Here is a 19,887-nt window from a genome sequence, read left to right as displayed (position 1 = left end):
CCCAAGTTTGTTGTTCTGATTCTGGATTTGTGGGCAGTTGTTTTGGGTTTTTTTTTTTTAAGGATTTTATTTATTTATTCATGAGAGACACAGAGAGAGAGAGGCAGAGACATAGGCAGAGGTAGAAGCAAGATCCATGCAGGGAGCCCGATGCAGAACTCAATTCTGGGACTCCGGGATTATGCCCTGAGCTGAAGGCAGACACTTAACCACTGAGTCACCCAGGCATCCCTGTAGGGCAAGTGTTTTGGGGACTTTCATCTACTTTTGTCCAGGTGAGATTTTCTTCTATATTTATTAAATTGAAAGATAGGAAAAGATGAAAAGCAAATATAAGGTGGTACATTACAGAGCCGGCCCAACGGTCACTTAGCCATGCAGGACATCTCTGGACAGGGAATACAGAAACAGTGTACCCTGTAACAATCTATTGGAGAACAGAGAGATTTCATCTGCCTGTCTGGTACCCAGCCTCCCAAGATGGTCCTTAACAATTCCACCATATGGGATCCCTGGTGGCTCAGCAGTTTAGCACCTGCCTTTGGCCCAGGGCGTGATCCCGGAGTCCTGGGATCAAGTCCCGCATCAGGCTCCTGGCATGGAGCCTGCTTCTCCCTCCTCCTGTGTCTCTGCCTCTCTGTGTGTGTGTGTGTCTATCATGAATAAATAAATAAACAAATCTTAAAAAAAAAACAATTCCACCATATATGAAATATATATATATATATATATATATATATATATATATATATATTTGTGTGTTCCTCATACTTTTTTTTACAAAAATGAGAGGACAATTTATACACTTATTTCACTTATATGCAAGAGCATAGATATTGATCTCAACCTTTTAATGGTTGCATAATGTTCCATTATGTGGCTAAATCGTAATTTAATTAACCAGCCTCATGGTTACATTGTTTTCATGTTCTTTTACTATTACAAATAATGATGCAGTAAACATCTTTGCACATAAGTCTTTGTGGGTTTATCTATTAGATAAATCCGTAGAATAGGAAATTTTAGGTCAAGGGCTATGCGCATTTTACATTTCCTATCCCTAATTACACTCCAGAAGTGTTCTTTCTTATGCTCCAACCAGAAGTCTGTAATAAAGCTTTTTCTCCACATCTTTCCTAATGCATTCCATAATCAAACTTTTTTTTCATTCTGAGAAAGATTTTCTTCTAGAAAATCACCTCAAAACAAGGAAAACAGAGTTGAAAACTGTATCTTGGGGCTCCTGGGTGGCTCAGTGGTTGACTGTCTCTTTCAGCTCAGGATGTGATCCCAAACCAGGGACTGAGTCCTGCATCAGGCTCCCTGTGAGGAGTTCTGGGATTGAGTCCCACATCGGGCTCCTTGTGGGGAGTCTGCTTCTCCCTCTGTCTATGTCTCTGCCTCTCTCTGTGTCTCTCATGAATAAATATATAAAATCTAGAAGGAAAAGAAAAGAAAGAAGAAAGAAAGAAGAAAGAAAGAAAGAAAGAAATAAAGAAAGAAAGAAAGAAAGAAAGAAAGAAAGAAAGAGAAAGAAAGAAAGAAAGAAAGAAAGAAAGAAAGAAAGAAAGAAAGAAAGAAAGAAAGAAAGAAAAGAAAGAAAGACTGCATCTTAGGTGAAACTAAGAATACCCAGAACTACAGTACATGACAATGAAAGGTAGTTGGAAAAAAATGTAAGTGCTCTGGCTCAGAAAATATAGTCCAGCCCAGGAGATTCCAGGGTTCCTTTGAGAGTTTATGGATGCCATCAACCATCCAACCATTGTCCATTCTTCTCCATCATCCTCAAATGCTGATATTTTATCCTAGATGTGTCAACTGAGGATCACAAGAGGGCAGCACTAGATATAAACATCACAGGGACACCTAGGTGACTCAGTTGGTTAAGCATCTGTCTTTTGTTCAGGTCAAGATCTCAGAGTACTGGGATCAAGCCCCACATTGGGCTCCTGCTCAGTGGGGAGCCTGTGCTCGCGAGCTCTCTCTCTCTCTCTCTCTCTCTCTCAAATAAATCAATAAAAAACTTTAAATTAAAAAAATATATATGTATAAAATATATATATATATGTAAACATTACATTTGCACTTCTTATTCTTATTCATGGGTTGGAGAGCTAGAAGCAAGTTCTCACTTCCTGTCTCTTTAATTGGAACACAAATTCTTCCTCAAAAGACCCCTGGCAAATTTCCTCAAATATCTTATTAGTCAGACCTCATTCATATGTCCATCTTTAGATGCAAAGTAGTCTAGAAATTCGAACTCCAGCGGCAGTTGATTCACCATCGCTGGGGCCTGCCCCAGAAGATCCAGGAGTCCATCCAACTGCTCCTGTCCCCCACTGACAGTCAACTCTGTCCTGGAGCAGCACAGCCCTAGCCAATGTGCATGCTCCCCAACCTACAGCCCTAGAGGCACCTGGGGCCGGTGACCCATTCTCTCCAGTCACAGACCAAGTACCAGTCCCCATGCCACACTTGTTTGACCAGGCTAAGGCAATATTGCAGAGCCACATCAACTCCAAATGTGGGCAGATTCACCAGGGCAAGGTCCCTGCTTGTGTATGTAGCTCTTGGCAGTGCATAATTCCTGGGGGCCTGCAAGTGGCTCCCTTCACCTGCATCCCAGAAAGCAAGCCCTTGGAGCTACAGGCCACAACTGACCCTGCCCTACAACAGAAAGCTGGGGCCTGGATACCAACGGCCCTTGATCAACAGCAACAAGCCCCACCAGACCCTGTCACTGAACACATTAAGCTGCCCCAAGCCCTGTCCGAGGGAGCCATTGAGAAACTGGAGACGACTCTGAGGCACAAGTACCTTGCCTTCTTGTCAGGGCTGCCTGCTCTTTATTATGTGGCTCTCTCTAGGGCCATGGCACCGGCAATCTCTACCCAAGCTATAATCACAGGAATGGTGCCTGGACCTGGCGAATTCCCTACTGAACCTCTGACTCAGATGATCTCATCTGAAGAGCAGTGCCTGAGTCCTGGGCCATGCTTTCAAGATGCCAACAAGACTTGTGCAGACACTGCAGAGGAGCGCCAGGTGGAAGAACAGGTGGAACAAATGATCGAGGAGGTGCCTCTAGAAAGCCAGGCAGAGGCCTCTGAGCTTTACACACTCAAAAAACCCATCTTAGCCAAACTAAATTTCCATCTAAGAAAGAAGATCCTAGAGATACAACTGGGAATTCCCATAAAGGCAAGGGAGTCCAGAGAACAAACTGGGGCAACCCCAGACAACACATCCACACAGGAGTCTCTCAGGAATCTAAACAATCAAGGAAAAACACTGCTCCAGGATCTCCCCATCCCACCAGATGCTCCTCGTGCCCCAGATCCAGAATGGCTTCACCTGAAAGAACAGCTGGCCATTGAGTTAAAGGCAGTGCAGCAGAACCAGAAGCAGCCTAGTTCAAGAGCAGTACCTCATGGCTCTGCCCACTGGGCCTCCAAGATCTCACCGCCCAGCGGAGACATGAAGGAGGCCCAGGTGCTCTGTGTTCACCTGGAAGCCAGTGCGAACAGCCCCAGCCTGGAGGAGCCCTGGAGCCCTTAGCCCCAAAGCCCTGGCAAGAGCAAGGACTCCGCCCAGGTCCCCATGCTGGCAGAAAAGAGAGAGGACCCAGGGAAACCCAAATTGGCAGGAGACCATGGGGAAGGGGATGCAGGGTTTGCATGCTCCTTTACAAGAGAAATAAGCGACCCCGATGAAGCCCAGAGGCCAAAAGGGATACTTCTGAATAGGGCACCCCGCACCCCCCAGCGAAAGAGCCATAATTTTCATCTTGCTGCTCCCTTTGAACACAATACCCGGCATCACCCTCAGATTAAGCTTCCAGAGCCATCTCCAGGAATCCCTGGGGTTAAAGTTTCTGAGAAGAATGACCTGCACGACAGTCAAACCAAGCTCAATGTCATCCTCAAGCCAGCAAGGATTCCTAAGAATGTCCAGCCTATGGTGCCCCAGGCATCACAGGGCCAGCCTTTCCTGGGCCAACTCATTCAGGCTAAGCCTTTGCAGGGCCAAACTTTGAAAGGTCAGGTTTTGCAGGGACAGGAGATGCCAGTCCATACTCACAAGAGGCCCAGCCTTCCAGAAGCAGGCTTGAGAAGTAGGATGAAACCCTTCCTGTACTGTTTTAACTCCAAGATGAAAGGCAAAGGGCATAAGGAATCCATGTTCTCTATAGCTGGGAAGGTGGCCAACCCCAGAAAAGAAAGTGTACAAAAGAGCCTGGCTCCAGCCAAAAGTCCGGTGGAGCAAATCAACACTGAGAAGACAAGAGGGGACTCCAAGGCCCAATCTTCCCCCACTGAGAAGCAGTTGGACCTGGCTTTCTTGGATGGACCCCATTCCCCAGACAGTAAGCTCCGGCACCACTCCCATTCTCACCAACTCCATTCTGCCTCAGTCCTGGACCACCCCCGCCACTGCCCTCAGCACTGTCCTCAAGTGGCTTGTGTTACCCAACCAGAGAATGCACCCTAGGTCTCAACTCTCACCCCAGAGGGAAACGGTCTGCTCAAGAAGACTCAATACAATCAAAAGACTTTGTAGGCTCCCCAACATCTGTGTCCCTTGAAGAGGGCTGCTACTGTCATTTTCATTAATGTACAGGTGGGGCAGAGTGCCACCCAAAATACATCCTATATCTCTAAGCAAAGAACTGTCTGTCTCCTTCTCTCCACTGTGCTGTGTTAAGGGAAGGCATGAGGGGAGGCTAAAATGTCCTTCCCAACTAGAGAAGGAGCTCTAACCCACACTTAAGCTGGGTCAGCCTTCCACACAACTCCTCTCAGCCTACGCTGGACTGTGGATAAAGGGGCTTGAGCAGAGAAGGAAGGTAAGCTACGTAAAGGTCAGGCTTGAATTCTATCATGGCTTTCCATTGGTGTCCTTGGGCCCAGAGGAGCAATGTGGACGTGAGGAGGATAGTAGTGACAAGAAGGAATGGCCAGGAATCCCACAGGCAGAATTCACTGATGACTCCTGTAAAGGCCCACAGTCTGCAGGGGAGGGTTTTAGAGGAGTGCCACAGTGCTCCAACCTTGAGGAAGTACTTTGTGTTTATCAAAGCAGGTAGCTAATATGACAGGATATCAAAAGAAAATGATAGAATCCCCCCTCCTTGGCTCCCTGTTAGTAATTGGCAAGATCTTTCTGGAGAATTCATCTGCGAGGCTGCTGTAACTCTCTTGCCCAAAGCTTGCCTCCACTGCCTGCCAGCTGCGTGGAATGAGTGACTTTTGGAATAGAGATCACAGTAGGCCATGAAGAGGGGCTTGTCCCCCACTCCCAAGGGCTGGCAGGGAGAGAATCAGGGAGTGGGAGCATGTCGATGGACGTCTGAGTACCTGAGACAGAGGCTGACATGTTCCTGACCAGGGTATGATAAGGGAACAAAACCAATTTACTGTGCACTCAAAAGAGTTTGGAGCCAGGAAGTCAACTCAAGGTTCAAATGCTTTGGGGGAAAGTAGGTGATTACATCTGAGTTTCATTCTGCTTGCCCATAGAGTGATAAGGAACAATGGGTTGAGCTTTGTTATCCAAAAGCAATGCAAATTAATTCAAAATCAGAACACTTACCCTCTACCCTACCAAACTTGAACCAATGTCTGGTAATGGTATTACTGGAAGTACGTTTTTTTGCTTAGCCCAAATATGAAGTTAGTCACTGAGTTGTAATCTTGATATCTCTCAACTTTGCTCTTTTCCTCTTTTTTACTGCCCCTGTTTATATTCAGTTTCTCTTCCATTCTTGTCAGAATAATTTAAATAATGGCTCATATCCCCAGGGCTTAGAATAGTGGCTGGTCCAGAGTAGTATCTAAATAGTACTTGAAATAAAAGTCTGAACCTGGAGAATAGACAAATCACTACATTATATGATGAATTCTATGGAATGGGGGATCCTGTCACAGGAGGAAGAACTCAGCTGATAGGACCCCTAAGAAGGATAAGAATAAGAATGACTTTGAAAAGCATCTTATGTTCAACAATAAAAATATATGAGGACTTATACAATGGAGCTCATGATCTCATGGGATAGAGTCTCACATGCCGAAATTGTCTAATCAAAATATATGCTTAGGAGTCCAATATTCATCTCAAAATATATAAAAGTGAACAACTGATTCCTCACCCATCACTATCACATAATCACACATACATAACATGCTTCTATCACAGTTATTACCATGTCAGTGGCAACTCCATTTTACCATTTTCTTAGGACAAAAATTATGTCATCTTTGACCTTTTTTTCCCTAATAGTCCATATCTGATCCAGCAATATAATCATGCTATCTCCACCTACAAAATGAATTGAGAACATGACCACTTCTTTCTCTGTCTGCTGCTAAGATTAGTACAGTAGCATCATAACTTATTTCTCAGCTTCTTACTGAGACCATACCTCAACACTCTGTTCTCAATAAAAAAGCCTGATGGTCCTCAGGGAGGGTCCTGGCTATGGATGATTAGATAGATAGATAGATAGATAGATAGATAGATAGATAGATAGATAATAGACAGGTAGATGTAAAACCATGAGATTGGATAGGATCACCAAGAGAATGAGTGTAAATAAAGAGATCTAAGGACTGGGCTCTGATACACTCTAACATTAACAAATCAAAGGCAGAAAGGTGGGGGGTGGAGGGGGGGTGTGGAATGCAGGAATCAATAAGCAGAGACTGTGAAGTAGTAGCCCCTGAGGTAGGAAGAAAAGCAGAAGAGTATAATATACTGGAAGCCAAGAACAAATATTGTAAAGAGAAAGTGAGCAACTGCATTAAAAGTTGCCAATCAGCCAATTAAGATGACTCAGAGATGATACGTTAGCAACATAGAGATCATTTATGCCTTGGGGACAGACTCAGGTGAGTAGTGGAGATGAAGGTGTGATTGGAGTGGATTTAAGAGAGAATGGAGGAGCAACTAGTGATAGAAAGTATAATCAATGGTTTCAAGGGATTCTGTTCCACAGACAGGCAGAAAATGAGGGCGTAGAACAGAGCAAGATTTTTAAAAGTAGGAGACATAGCATGTTGGATATTGATGGAAAAGATCCAATGGAGAGGAATAAGTTGACAAGTAAGTGAGAGTACCCAAGAAGAGGGGTTGGCCTTGACTAAGCACAGACACTGCACTGGTGGTAAATAAAGAGAGAAGACATTAATGAGGAAGGACTTTGTATGTCAACAGAAGAGGGGCACCTGGGTGGCTCAGTCAGTTAAGCATCTGCCTTCAGCTCAGGCCATGATCTCAGGGTCCTGGGATCAAGCCCCAAGTCAGACTCCCTGCTCAGAGAGGAGCCTGTTTCTCCCTCTCCCACTCCCCCTGTTTGTGTGTGCTCTCTTTCTCTCTCTGTGTCAAATAAATAAATAAATAATCATTTTAAAAAAGAAGAAGAAAGATTTCCCCAGTTAAGAGAGTGGGGACAAAGATCTAGAGAGGAAAAACAGGAGCTGGGAAAGGATCATAGCAAGTAGGGGGAAGGACAAAATGGAAAGCCAAAACCAGAGGTGGAGCAGAATCCTAGAAATTATCATGATGAGTTATTTTTAGGACCCAAGAAGTCAGTAGTAGCATGTGAGCCCAGGTGGGCAGAAAAGTGGTAGAAGTTGGTGATCATATGTGTGGAACAGTTGCTCTTGGAACACGGTAGAAGAGATGGGAGAGAAAGATCTAAATGCATAGTGCATAAAGAAGAGGAGGGGGCTTGAGACAGAGAAATAGGGCAGGTGTGGTATACTGGTGTTCACTCAGGGACTAGGGTGCTTTGGAGGTAGAAGGAGAGAACTGGAAGTCAAAAAGACAGAGGCTGCCCTGAGTGGATGGAAAGAATCTCTGTTTTGGACACTTTGTATCTCTCAAAAGGTAGCATCTCTGCATTCCCACATTCTGACCTAGCTCACAGGAGCCAAGAGCTAGAGGAAATACAGGAAGGGCTGTAGTTTTCCTATGACATGGTATGAGGGGAGATGGGACAACTCCATCTTACTAATTCCTAAGGAAATCCAGGATGACTCAACATCCCTTCAAACCAAGAGGTGGTGGTAGGACTCTCTTCCACTGATATGATCCAATGTGTCCACTGTTAGCAGGATGCAGAAAAACCAGGATGGGAAGAAACACTCTGTGCCTAAAGGATGGGGGGCCCAGGCCCTGCTGTGGCCTTCAGGGTAAGAAGGCACAAAGCCCAAGCCTGCTGAGCCAAAAACCTCCAGGTGTTTTCCTAAAGCATTCCCAGAGATCACAGGAGGTCTTGTGACAGGCACATCCTCCCTGCCTAGTGGGAGTTGGGCAAACAGCCATAGAGCAAGGAGACAAGAGGGGGGACTCAGCGTGAAGGGAATAATCCAGAAAAGGTCACAGCAGCATCATGTGGGAAGCCAAGGTTAACGTGCACACATCCTGACTTAGGTGGAGCAGGTCCTACCTGTCCCAGAGCAGTGTGAGTTCATAGTGCTGACCAAGGTCTTACAACAAAGGGTTGAGGGCATAAAGATGAGCTGGAACAAACACCTTCAGGATTCTCAGTTTTCAGCAAAGTCAAGAGCTGAGAGAAGACAGGGGTCAGAGCCCGTGACTCATGTAGGATGCTGTTGAGGGATGAAGCCTTGTTCATCCCATCTCAGAACCCTAGCACAACCCTCACCCTCCAGTTTTCCTAGGCTCAAGAGAGGTAAAAATCAGAATTTTTACAGAAACTCAAGCATTTACTACTCCAGAATTGGTGGTAGATGCTAGGAATATATCAGTGCTTGCTAGGGAACCCTGGAGTTCACCTCTGGCGCTCTGAGGTAACGTGTCATGGGGAACCCATGGACCCCATGGACCCCTTCCCTTAATCTCTGCAGAGGGCACCTGAGAATTCTATGAAGGGAATTTCAGGCAACTGACCACTGCAGTGCAGGAGAGTGGCTTCTCCACAAAATCACTTCTCCTGTCAAACATTGAGTCCTAGAGGATAGAGACCATGACTGCTTCATTTCCATACCTGCTTACCACGGCCCATCCAGGGAAGGCAGTGAACTCAGAATGAGAACAGGAATAAACCCCACAGATGCTACTTCCTGCACCATGTGAGAGTGGGCTGGGCTTCTTCTCTTTCCCAGCCATCCAAAGCCTAATGTTCCACTGGGCTCAGAGGCCCATGGCAGAGGCCAGGGCTGTCACAGAATGAAGAACAAGAATGGTTGCTGTGTCCGATGCAGGGAGAAGAAAGAAGGGAAGACAGCCCGGACTTTAGGTGGGATATGAGGAATGAACACAATGTAAGGTGCTGGGGGACACAGAGGACCAGATCCCTTTAGGTCTGGCTGGGTCTGCAGAGGGACTGTTCATTCCTATCCCCAGAGACAGCGAGGCCAGAACCCTGAATACTTGGTCTGGATGAGAGCATGGGGAGGGAAAGGGGGCCTGGGAAGGGGCCAGAGGGAGATCTCCATTTCCAGAAGGAGGGGCGAGTGCTGCCAACTGCCTGCCTTTTCCCGCCTCACCCTCTTCTCCACGGTAGCTTCTCTGGGTCTGTGGCCAGGCAAGGAGCATACTGGGGGCTTTCCAGAGTGTATCGCTCCCAAGGTCAAGCCTGCTACAGAGGCCACAGGGGCAGGACCCTGGGCAGGCAGCTGGACCCGTGGGAATCCAGACAGCGGGAAGGGAATGGAAGCCATTCCTGGCGGTAAATGATGCTGGCAGCTGGGGAGTGTCAGGGGAGAGGGGCAGGGTAAAGTGAGAGGCCAGAGCCGAATCCCACACATAGAGACACATGGACACAGATATCCAGCCACACAGATACACAAACACAAAGACACAAATTCAATGAGGCCACTCCAAAACTAATTCAGAATAGTGCCCAGAGACATGCCCAGGAAACACACCTGCATAGACTCAAGAACACCCTGAGTCAGACATGCTGGAGCAGACACTGCCACAGCACACAGGCAGACACAAACACAGGTTTCACCCTTGCAAACAGATACAGACCGACAAACACAAATGCGGTCCAAATTCATCCCCCAAAGTTGCTCTCCTCCATAAAGCCCCCTAGGCCACCTTAAACCAGGCTTATCTTTCCTTCCTCTAAACTCTGGTTTCTAATTCCTGTCCCATACTTGTCCTTAACTAAGGATAGTCCTGGACTCACATGCATACCCCTGGTCTCAACAAATTGGCCGTGGGCTTTCAAAGAAATGACAAGGTCAGCAAGTAGTCAACTGCCCTCTTCAGCAGCCCCATCCCTCACCTATACACCCATCTTCATCCCCAGGAGTGTCCTCAGTTTACTGCAGGGTCCTGACCCCCCAGCCTCAGCAGCCACAGACGCTAAGGGAAGAATAAAGCAGACGGACACACCCTTTCAAGGGAATGCTGGTGGCAATTACCCCAAAATCTTTACTTTGCCTTATGCTTACCACTGTCTACCTCCAATCTGTAACCACTACATCAATGCTATTCTAAGCACAGTTACCTTAACCCTAGATAGCTACACCTGTACCTGCACTAGACGTACAAATATCACATACTTATGACAGTATGGGACACCTGCCCTCCAGGAACTCATAGCTCCTTCAGTAACACCTACATAGTCATCAGGGCAGGATGTCCCTGAAGTGCTCAGTGTTCAGCTGGGAACCCGCACCACGGTACCCAGGCCATTTGACCCTTGTTAGACCAAAAGCCATCCAAGTCTCTGTCTTCCCTTCCCCAACGTCTACATTCCAGCCTATCCTGAGGAACAAAAGAAGGGCTTGGTTCAGGGCTGCAAGCTCCAGGCCCCCACAGTAAGCTTAGGGTTCAAGTGGGACTCTGGGTAGGATTAGCCCAGGCCAGCAGCTGAGTGCAAAGGAATGCCTGTGTGGCTGACTTGAAAAGGAAAATAACTCCTTCCATTACCTCAACCCCTCCTCTGTGGATGTATGTATACCTGGGTTCCACTACCTTCCAGAATCCCTCACTGCCTCCCTGCTATGCCTCCCACCTCCACCTCATAGGCTCAGTCACCTGCGACCTAGCGTGTGGCAGAGACTTGTCACTTTCCTGCTCTGAGAATAGCTTTTTCCAATTCTGGCTTTTTGTCCAGCCAAATACCTACCTCCAGCAAAGCCTCTACTCTTTCCCTTGCTTTTCTCAGGGCCCCTGACTTAGGTTCTAAGTCCCAGGAATAAGCATGGCGGCCCCAACATCTCCAGGATAAAACATCTCCCTATAGCTGATCTACCACTATAAGCTCAAGTTCAGATTTAGGGATTTATAGTAGATCCTAGGAAAAGCCTCCTGAGTGGAAGAAAGTCAATCAAGTAAGGGACCTAAATTAAGGGGGTTGTGGACACCATCTGACAAACAAGAGCTTCCCCACATGATGGCATAAACAAGGGGAAGGAGACAGGATGTCTTGGGAGATAGAGGGAACCTGAGATTTTTGGAGAGGAAATAGCATAGTCCCCAACTCTTCCCAGCCATGCTCTCCCTTTTTCTATATGTTGTGCCAGGCCAGAAAGTCCCCTCCCTCAGGAAGGTTGGGGGTGTATCCTTCTAGCTTCTTCTTCCCCCAGACCATCTTTGTTACCTACTACAGGCTCTGTGCCCTTCTGGAGTTTGGGATGGGGAGCAAAATAGGCCCAGGTGGCTCTCCTAGCCACACTCCACCAAATGTTTGAAAGTACCTAGAGACCTTAAAAATATATATAGATCCTTTGGCTGTATTCTAAGATTCTATTTAAGATGGTCGGGTGGGGGGCTCCTGAATGGCTCAGTTGGTTGGACGTCAAATTCTTGATTTTGATTTGGGTTGTGATCTCAGTGTCATAGGACCGAGCCCCGGGTCAGGCTTCAAGTTCAGCACAGAGTCTGCTTGTCCCTCTCTCTCTGCTCCTCCCCCTGTTCTTTCTCTCTCATTCTTTCTCTCTCTCTTTCTCTATCTCTCAAATAAATACATATATATATGTGTGTGTGTGTGTGTATATATATATATATATATATATATATATATATATATATATATAAAGATGGTCTGAGATGGTGCCTCTAATTCTGTATTTTTAATGGGCTCCTCATGTGATTCTGAAGTACAGCCAAATTTGGAAACAGTGTAAACAATCTAATATGACATGACTCTGGAATCATCTACATGCCCCCACCCCCACCCACCCAGACCCATGTTATCCTACCTCTCTGGAAACTCTTCAAAAATGGGCTGCTCACTCCTTACTTAATCACTTCCATAGAAGGTAGGTAGGTGGGGAAGGAGAGATTGAAGATATGGGAATTAAAAGCTTTCTGCTGCCAGGATCTACCAACAGACCAGGTAAAAGACCCAAGAAATCTTATCTCCTTGTTTTTGCCCTGTCCTGTCCAAGAATTCCAGCCTCTTGCCAGCTGAGGCACTCCCTGCCCTGCTTAGGTCTCAGCCGGTGGTAAAACCTCAGGCTCAAGAGATCAATTATCTACCCTTTAATTCACTCAGATTCCAGTCCCTCTACTCAGTGGGCCTTGGGATAAAACACCACATCCTCATCACCATCCAACAATATGCCCATATCCAATCCCCACCCCCCTCTGCATCCCACAAAAACACTGCTATCATGGGCATAATTTTCCTGTCACTATCTTGTACTTGGCCTACCCTGCCCTGACTGTATTCCTCCCAATTCTTATCCTCTTCACATCCCCCTATCCCCATACAAGGAGAGATTTCTGTCCTTGAAAAATCTGGGATAAGCCTGGGCATGAGGGGGCATGGTGCTGGGTTCAGCATTCTGGAAACTAGATGTATTTTCCAGTCCTAACCTGATAGTCACAACTCTGAGGTCCCAATCTGGTTTTAAACATAGATTCTAAGTCACGACCTAGTAATGCACCATACACCAGCATAAATTCCAAATGGATAAAAGATTTAAAATGTTAAAAACTAAAAAAATAAAAATAAAATAAAAAATAAATAAAATGTTAAAAACTAAACTACAGGAATGACAGCATGCAAAATGGCAGAGTAAGAAGCTCTAGGGTTGGTCCCTCCACTGAAGCAACCATTGAGCTGGAAAGAGCAATTGGAAGTATATATTTCAGAACTCTGGAACTTGATTAGATAATCATAGCAATCAGGGGAGTGCTTCATGAAGGGATAGTTTGCTTGATCTTTCATAAGAGAGCACCATGCATCAAATAGCTACTAGCTAATGCTCTAGGGAAAGTGGCCCACATTTCTGGAGTATCTGGCTGGTAGCAGAGGATCTTGTCCTTCAGAAATTGGTGATTGTGCATTTTGATTGGTCTGATGGTTCCCTGTGGGACAGGGGCAGATGCCTGCCTTTGCTTCCACAGTGGCATAAATCACAATATTAAAAGGGACAGAACACTTTTAGTAGGAGATAGATAGAGAAACCTTTGTCAGGCCACTGGCTAACTGCAGAGACAGCAGAACAGAAACCTCAGTGACCACACACAATAAAGAATATACACCTGGCAAAAATTGCTTGGAAAAGTCAAAACACATGGCTGCAGCCCTTAACAAATAAATATCTGCAGCCCCTAAGGAATGAAAGAATCAGATTTCCACAGATACCACATTATAATACTCAGATGTCAAGTTCTCCCACCCAAAAGAATTACAAGACATATTAAAAAAAAAAAAAAAAGGAAAATATAGCCCATTCACAGAAGAAAAAGTATTTGACAGAAACCATACATAAGGAAGCCCACACATTGGACATACTAGATGAAGACTCTTTTTTTTTTTAAGATTTTATTTATTCATTCATGAGAGACACAGAGAGAGAAAGGCAGAGACACAGGCAGAGGGAGAAGCAGGCTCCATGCAGGGAGCCTGACATGGGACTCGATCCTGGGACTCCAGGATCACACCCTGAGCCAAAGGTAGATGTTCAACCGCTGAGCCACCCAGGCATCCCTAGATGAAGACTTTTTTTTAGATGAAGACTTTAAATTACCTCTCTTAAATAGATTCAAAGAGCTGAAGGAAACCATGAGCAAAGAACTAAGGGAAATCTCAAAAACAATATATGAACAAAATGAGACTACCAATAAAGAGATACAAATTATTAAAAATGAACCAAACAGAAATTCTAGATCCAAAAATATAATAATTTAATTTTTAAAGATTTTATTTATTTGACAGAGAGAGAGAGGAGGGACAGAGAGAGAGGAAAAGGAAGCATGGAACCCAACACGGGGTTGATCTCAGGACCCTGAGATCATGACCTGAGCCAAAACCAAGAGTCAGACGCTTAACTGACTGAGCCACTCAGGTGCCCCATGCCAAAAATATAATAATTTAAATGAAAAAATTCACTGGGAGAATTCAACAACAAACTTGAGAAGGTAGAAGGAAGGATCAGATACTTAAAGATAAGGCAATTGAAATTATTGAGTCTGACTTGAATATAAGACTTGAAACCATAAAACTCCTCTAAAAAACATAGATCCTAAGCTCTTGGATGTCAGTCTTAGCAATATTTTTTGTACCAATCTCCTTAGGCAAGGACAACAAAAACTAAAATAAAGAAATGGGATTATATCAAACTAGAAAGCTTTTGCACAGCAAAGCAAACCATTCACAAAATGAAAGTCAACCTACTGAATCAGAGGAGGTATTTGCAAATCACACATCCAAGAAGATGATATCTATCTATCTCCAAAATATATGAAAAATTCATGCAACTTAATATTTTAAAAACCCAATTTAAAAATAAGTAGAGGATGCGAATAGACATTTTTCCAAAAAAGATATACAGACGGCCAACAGGCACATGAAAAAATGTTCAACCTCACTCATCATCAAAAAAATGCAAATCAAAACAACAATGAGATGTCACCTCATATCTGTCAGTTTGGCTATTACCAAAAAAACAAAAAACAAGTGTTGGTGAGGATGTGGAAAAAAGGGAACCATAGTACATTGATGGTAGGGATGTAAATTTGTGCAGCAATGGAAACAGTTGTTTTTTACTGGAAAATAAAATCAGAAATGAAAAAGAAGGGGTGCCTGGGTGGCTCCGTCAGTTGGGTGTCTGCCTTCAGCTCGGGTCATGATCCCAGGGTTCTGGGATTGAGCCCTGCATTGGGCTCTCTGCTCTCTCTCCTTCTGCCTGCTGCTCTGTCTCCCACTCTGCCTACTTGTGTCTTCTCTCTATCAAGTAAATAAAATCTATAAAAAGAAATTAAAAAAAGACATTACAACTGATACCACACAAATACAAAGGATCATAAGAGACCACAATAAATAATTATATATCAACAAATTGGATAATCTAGAAGATATGGGTAAATTCCTAGAAACATGCAACCTACCAAGACTGAATCATGAAGAAATAGAAAATCTGAATAGACCTATAACTAGTTAGAACATCAAATTAGTAATAAAAAAAACCTCCCAAAAGAGAAAAGCCCAGGACCAGATAGATGAATCCTTCACTGGTGAATTCTATTAAGAAGAATTAATATAAATCTTTCCCAAACCCATCCCCGAAATTGAAGATGAAGGAACACTCCTAAAATCATTTTATGAGGCCAGCCTTCCCCTGATACCAAAACCAGACAAGAACACTACAAGAAAAGAATACTGCAGGCCAATATCCCTGATTAACATACATGCAAAAATCCTCAACAAAACACTAACAAACCATATTCAGCTGCACATTAAGAGTCATGTACCATGATCAAGTGGGATTTATCCCTGGGATGCAAGGATAGGCTATATACTCAAATCAGCAAATGTGAAACACCACATTAGCAGATTAAAGGATAAAAATTCTATGATCAGCTCAACAAATGCAATAAAAGCATTTGACAAAATTCAACATCCTTTCATGATAAAAACTCATAATAAATTAGGTATAGAAGGAATGTACCTCAATATAAATAAGGTCATATTTTACAAGCTTTCAGCTAACATTATCCTCAAGAGTGAAAGGTTGAAAGTTTTTTCTATAAGATTAGGAACAAAACTGGGGCACCTGGCTGGCTCAGTCAGTAGAACTTAAGACTCTTGATCTAGTGGTCTGAGTTCAAGCCCCACATTGAGGAAGATTAGGAACAAAACAGGGTGCTTACTATCATCACTTGTATTCAGCTAGTACTGAAAGTCCTAGCCAGAGCAATTAGGCAAGAAAAAGAAGTAAGAAGCATCCAGATCCGAAACGGAGAAGTAAAATTGTCCCTGCTTGCAGATGTCATGATCTTATATATAGAAAATCCCAAGGACTCCACCAAAAAAACTGTTAGAACTAATAAATTCAGTAAAGCTGCAGAATACAAAATCAACATTCAAATATCAGTTGAATTCCAATACATTAACAAAAAACTATCTGGAAGAAGAATTAAGAAAAATCCCATTTACAAATATCATCAAAAACAATAAAATACTTAGAAATAAATTTAACGAAGGAGGTGAAAGACCTATACACTGAAAACCCTAAGATATTGATGAAAGAAATTGAAGAGGACACAAATAAATGGAAAGATACCCTATGTTCTTTGACTGGAATATTAATATTGTTAAAATGTCCATACTACCCAAGGTGAGCTACAGATTCAACGCAATCTCTATCAAAATTCTAATGGTATTCTTTCACAAAAATAGAAAAAATAATATCTAAAATTCATATTGAACCATAAAAGACCCTAAATAGCCAGAATCTTGAAAAAGAAAAACTAAGCTGAACATACTTCCTGATTTCAAACTATTAAAATATATAGTAATCAGGGTGCATGGGTGGCTCAGTTGGTTAAGGGGCTGACTCTTAATTTTGGCTTGGGGTCATGAGAGCAAGCCCTGAATTGGGCTCCACACTGGACATGGAAGTGCAGAAAATCATGAAAAAAATGAAAACTAAAACCACAATGACCTATCACCTCATTCCTGTTAGAATGGCTAGTATCAAAAAAGACAAGAGATGGGGCACCTGGGTAGCTCAGTCAGTCTTCTGCTCAGGTCCTGATCTCAGGGCTCTAGGATATAGCCCACACCACATGGGGCTTCCCACTCAGAAGGGAGTCTGCTTCTCCCTCTCCCACTGCCCCTCCCCCTGCTTGTGCTCATCCTTGTACTCTCGAGCTCTCTTTCTTTCTCTCCTTCAAATAAATAAATGAAAAAGAAAGACAAGAAATAACAAACACTGGAGAAGCTGTGGATTAAAGGGAGCGTTATACATTGCTGATGAAAATGTAAACTGGCACATCCATTATGAAAAACAGTATAGATATCCCTCAAATAATTAAAAATAGAACTATCATATGATCCAGCAATCCCTCTTTGGGAGTTCCATTGTATCATTATTCACAATAACCAAGACATGGAAACAACCTAAGTATTGATGGATGAATGGATAAAGAAGATGTGGTATATACATACGATGGAATATTAATCAGCCATTAAAAAAAGAAAGAAGGGATGCCGGGGTGGCTCAGCAGTTGAGCCTCTGCCTTTGGCTCAGGGCGTGATCCCAGAGTCCTGGGATCGAGCTGCACATCGGGCTTCCTGCATGGAGCCTGCTTCTCCCTCTGCTGTGTCTCTACCGGTGTGTATGTCTTTCATGAATAGATAAATAAAAATCTTTAAAAAAAAAAAAAAAAAAAAGCCCAGGTGGCTCAGTGGTTTGGCACTGCCTTCGGCCCAGGGCGTGATCCTGGAGACCCAAGATCGAGTCCCACATCGGGCTGGTATCATATAAGTGTGGAATTAAAAAAAAAAAAAAATTCAAACACATAGAAACAGAATGATGGGGGCAGCCCCAATGGCTCAGAGGTTTAGCGCCACCTTCAGCCCAGGGCCTGAAGACCCAAGATCGAGTCCCACATCCGGCTCCCTGCATGGAGCCTGCTTCTCCCTCTGCCTGTGTCTCTCTCTCTCTCTCATGAATAAATAAATAATCTTAAAAAATAAATAAATAAGAAACATAATGATGGTTGCCAGGGGTTGGGTACAGGGGGAGAATGGGGAGATGTTGGTCAAAGGGTACAAACTTTCAGTTATAAGATTAGTAAGTTCTAAGGGTTGAATGTACAGCATGGTCACTGTAGTTAATAATTCTATATTATACACTTGAAATTTGTTAAGGAGCCTGCTTCTCCCTCTGCCTGTCTCTGCTTCTCTCTGTGTGTGTCTCTCTTGAATAAATAAATAAAATCCTTTTTTAAAAAAATTATCATCACAAAAAAAAGAAAAAAGGTCACTCCATGAAGTAACAGAGGTATTAACTTGATTGTGGTAATTATTTCACAATGTATACCTATATGAAATCATCATGTTGTGATGCTTTAAATACATGCAATAAAGCTGGGGGAAAAAAACAAGGGGAAATCATCACGGCCTTGGATTTGGCAATGATTTCTTAAATATGACACGAAAAACACAGAAAAATAGATAAATTACACTTCATCAAAATTTTAAAATCTTTGGGGCGGCCTGGGTGGCTTAGTTGGTTAAGTGTCTGCCTTTGGCTCAGGTTATAATCCTTGGGTCCTGGGATGGAGCCCCATGTCAGGCTCTCTGCTCCACCAGGAATCTGCTTCTTCCTCCCCCTCTGCCTCTCTCTCTCTCTCTCTCTCTCTCTCAAATAAATAAATCTTTAAAAAAAAATTTTAAATTCTGTGTATCAAATGACACTATCAAGAGAGTAAACCCCACAGAATGGGAGGAAATATTTCCAAATCATATACCTGATAAGGATCAATTATCCAGATTGTAGAAAGAACTCTTACAATCCAATAATAAGATGTGCATTTTAGGAACAGTCAGCCTGCTGGAAGGATGGGGGGAGTGTGGAACCGGGAATGCAGTGAAGAGGCAATCTTCCTGGGGAACATTCTGGGGGAGAGGTGAAGCCTGCACCAAGACAGTAGCCAAAGGTAGAAAGAGGACCTGACAGATTCAACTGATATTGAGGAGATAGACCCAAGCAGCTTGGGACCCCGATGAGCCATGTGAAGTTTTTGTTTCCGCATACTAGTGAGGCTGGGTGCCAGGACAGGATCTGCCTTTCAGGAAGGAAAAGGAGGGAGATCCCTATTCTTGCCTGGACAGAGTGACTGGGGGTGGAGGAAGTGAAAGTGTCCGTCTGCATAAATAGGCAACAGACCAGTCCTAGCGGACATACAGACCCCCAACTTGCAGCTGTCCACCTCGCCCACCGCTCTGGCTTCACACTACCCCTCTGCCACAGCCATGTCTCCATCACTGGCTCTGAGCTTCCTTGTCCTGGTTCTGGCCTCCTGCATCCCCTGGACCCAAGGTATCAAGGAGGGAGTTGCCTAGGATGGGGACTCAGGGAGGCCTGGGTGGGAGCCTACAAGTAGCCTGGCTCCCTGTAAACTCCCGCTGCAGGCAGTGATGGAGGGGCACAGGACTGTTGCCTCAAGTACAGCCTAAGGAAGATTCCGGCCCAGGTTGTCCGCAGCTACCGGAAGCAGGAGCCAAGCTTGGGCTGCCCAATCCAGGCTATCCTGTGAGTGAGTGCAAGAAAGTGGGTGCAGCTGAGTGGGGAGGGCATGGTGGGCAAGACTAGGACCGGCTTGCTAATGCCCAACCCCTAGGTTCTCCCCTCGGAAGCGCTCTCAACCAGAGCTGTGTGCAGACCCTAAGGAGACCTGGGTGCAGCAGCTGATGCAGCGTCTGGACAAGCCACCAGCCCCAAGGAAACAAGGCCAGAGCTGTAAAAAGGACAAGGGGGCTCCCAAGTCTGGCAAGAAGGGAAAGGGCTCCAAAGGCTGTAAAAGGTGAGGAAGCTAAGGGGATGGGGGGGGGGACGGGGGGGGGGGGGACGGGAGCCTCAGTCAGCCCCTCAAACCCCTGCACTCTTCTGCCCTCCTAGGACTGAACAGCCACAGACCCCAAAAGGGTCCGTAGCCGAGTGA

The 19,887-nt window shown here is 44.5% G+C and overlaps 2 protein-coding genes across 2 annotated transcripts; both read left to right on the top strand.

Moving 5' to 3' along the window:
- Nucleotides 1-319: 319 nt before the first annotated feature.
- Nucleotides 320-4,529, top strand: FAM205A (family with sequence similarity 205 member A). Its single transcript, XM_038553287.1, is given in 3 exon segments — nucleotides 320-340; nucleotides 2,255-2,345; nucleotides 2,348-4,529. Coding segments are annotated over 3 exon segments (2,259 nt in total). The 3' UTR covers nucleotides 4,495-4,529.
- Nucleotides 4,530-19,198: 14,669 nt separating this feature from the next.
- On the top strand, nucleotides 19,199-19,887 carry CCL21 (C-C motif chemokine ligand 21). The gene is made up of 4 exons (NM_001005258.1): nucleotides 19,199-19,265; nucleotides 19,358-19,478; nucleotides 19,567-19,749; nucleotides 19,845-19,887. Exons 1-4 carry the CDS (start codon nucleotides 19,199-19,201, stop codon nucleotides 19,885-19,887), a joined length of 414 nt encoding a protein of 137 aa, NP_001005258.1.

The sequence above is a fragment of the Canis lupus genome, chromosome 11 (genome assembly GCF_011100685.1).
Source record: "Canis lupus familiaris isolate Mischka breed German Shepherd chromosome 11, alternate assembly UU_Cfam_GSD_1.0, whole genome shotgun sequence".
NCBI lineage: Eukaryota > Metazoa > Chordata > Mammalia > Carnivora > Canidae > Canis > Canis lupus.
This window is presented reverse-complemented; position numbering and strand designations above follow the sequence as displayed.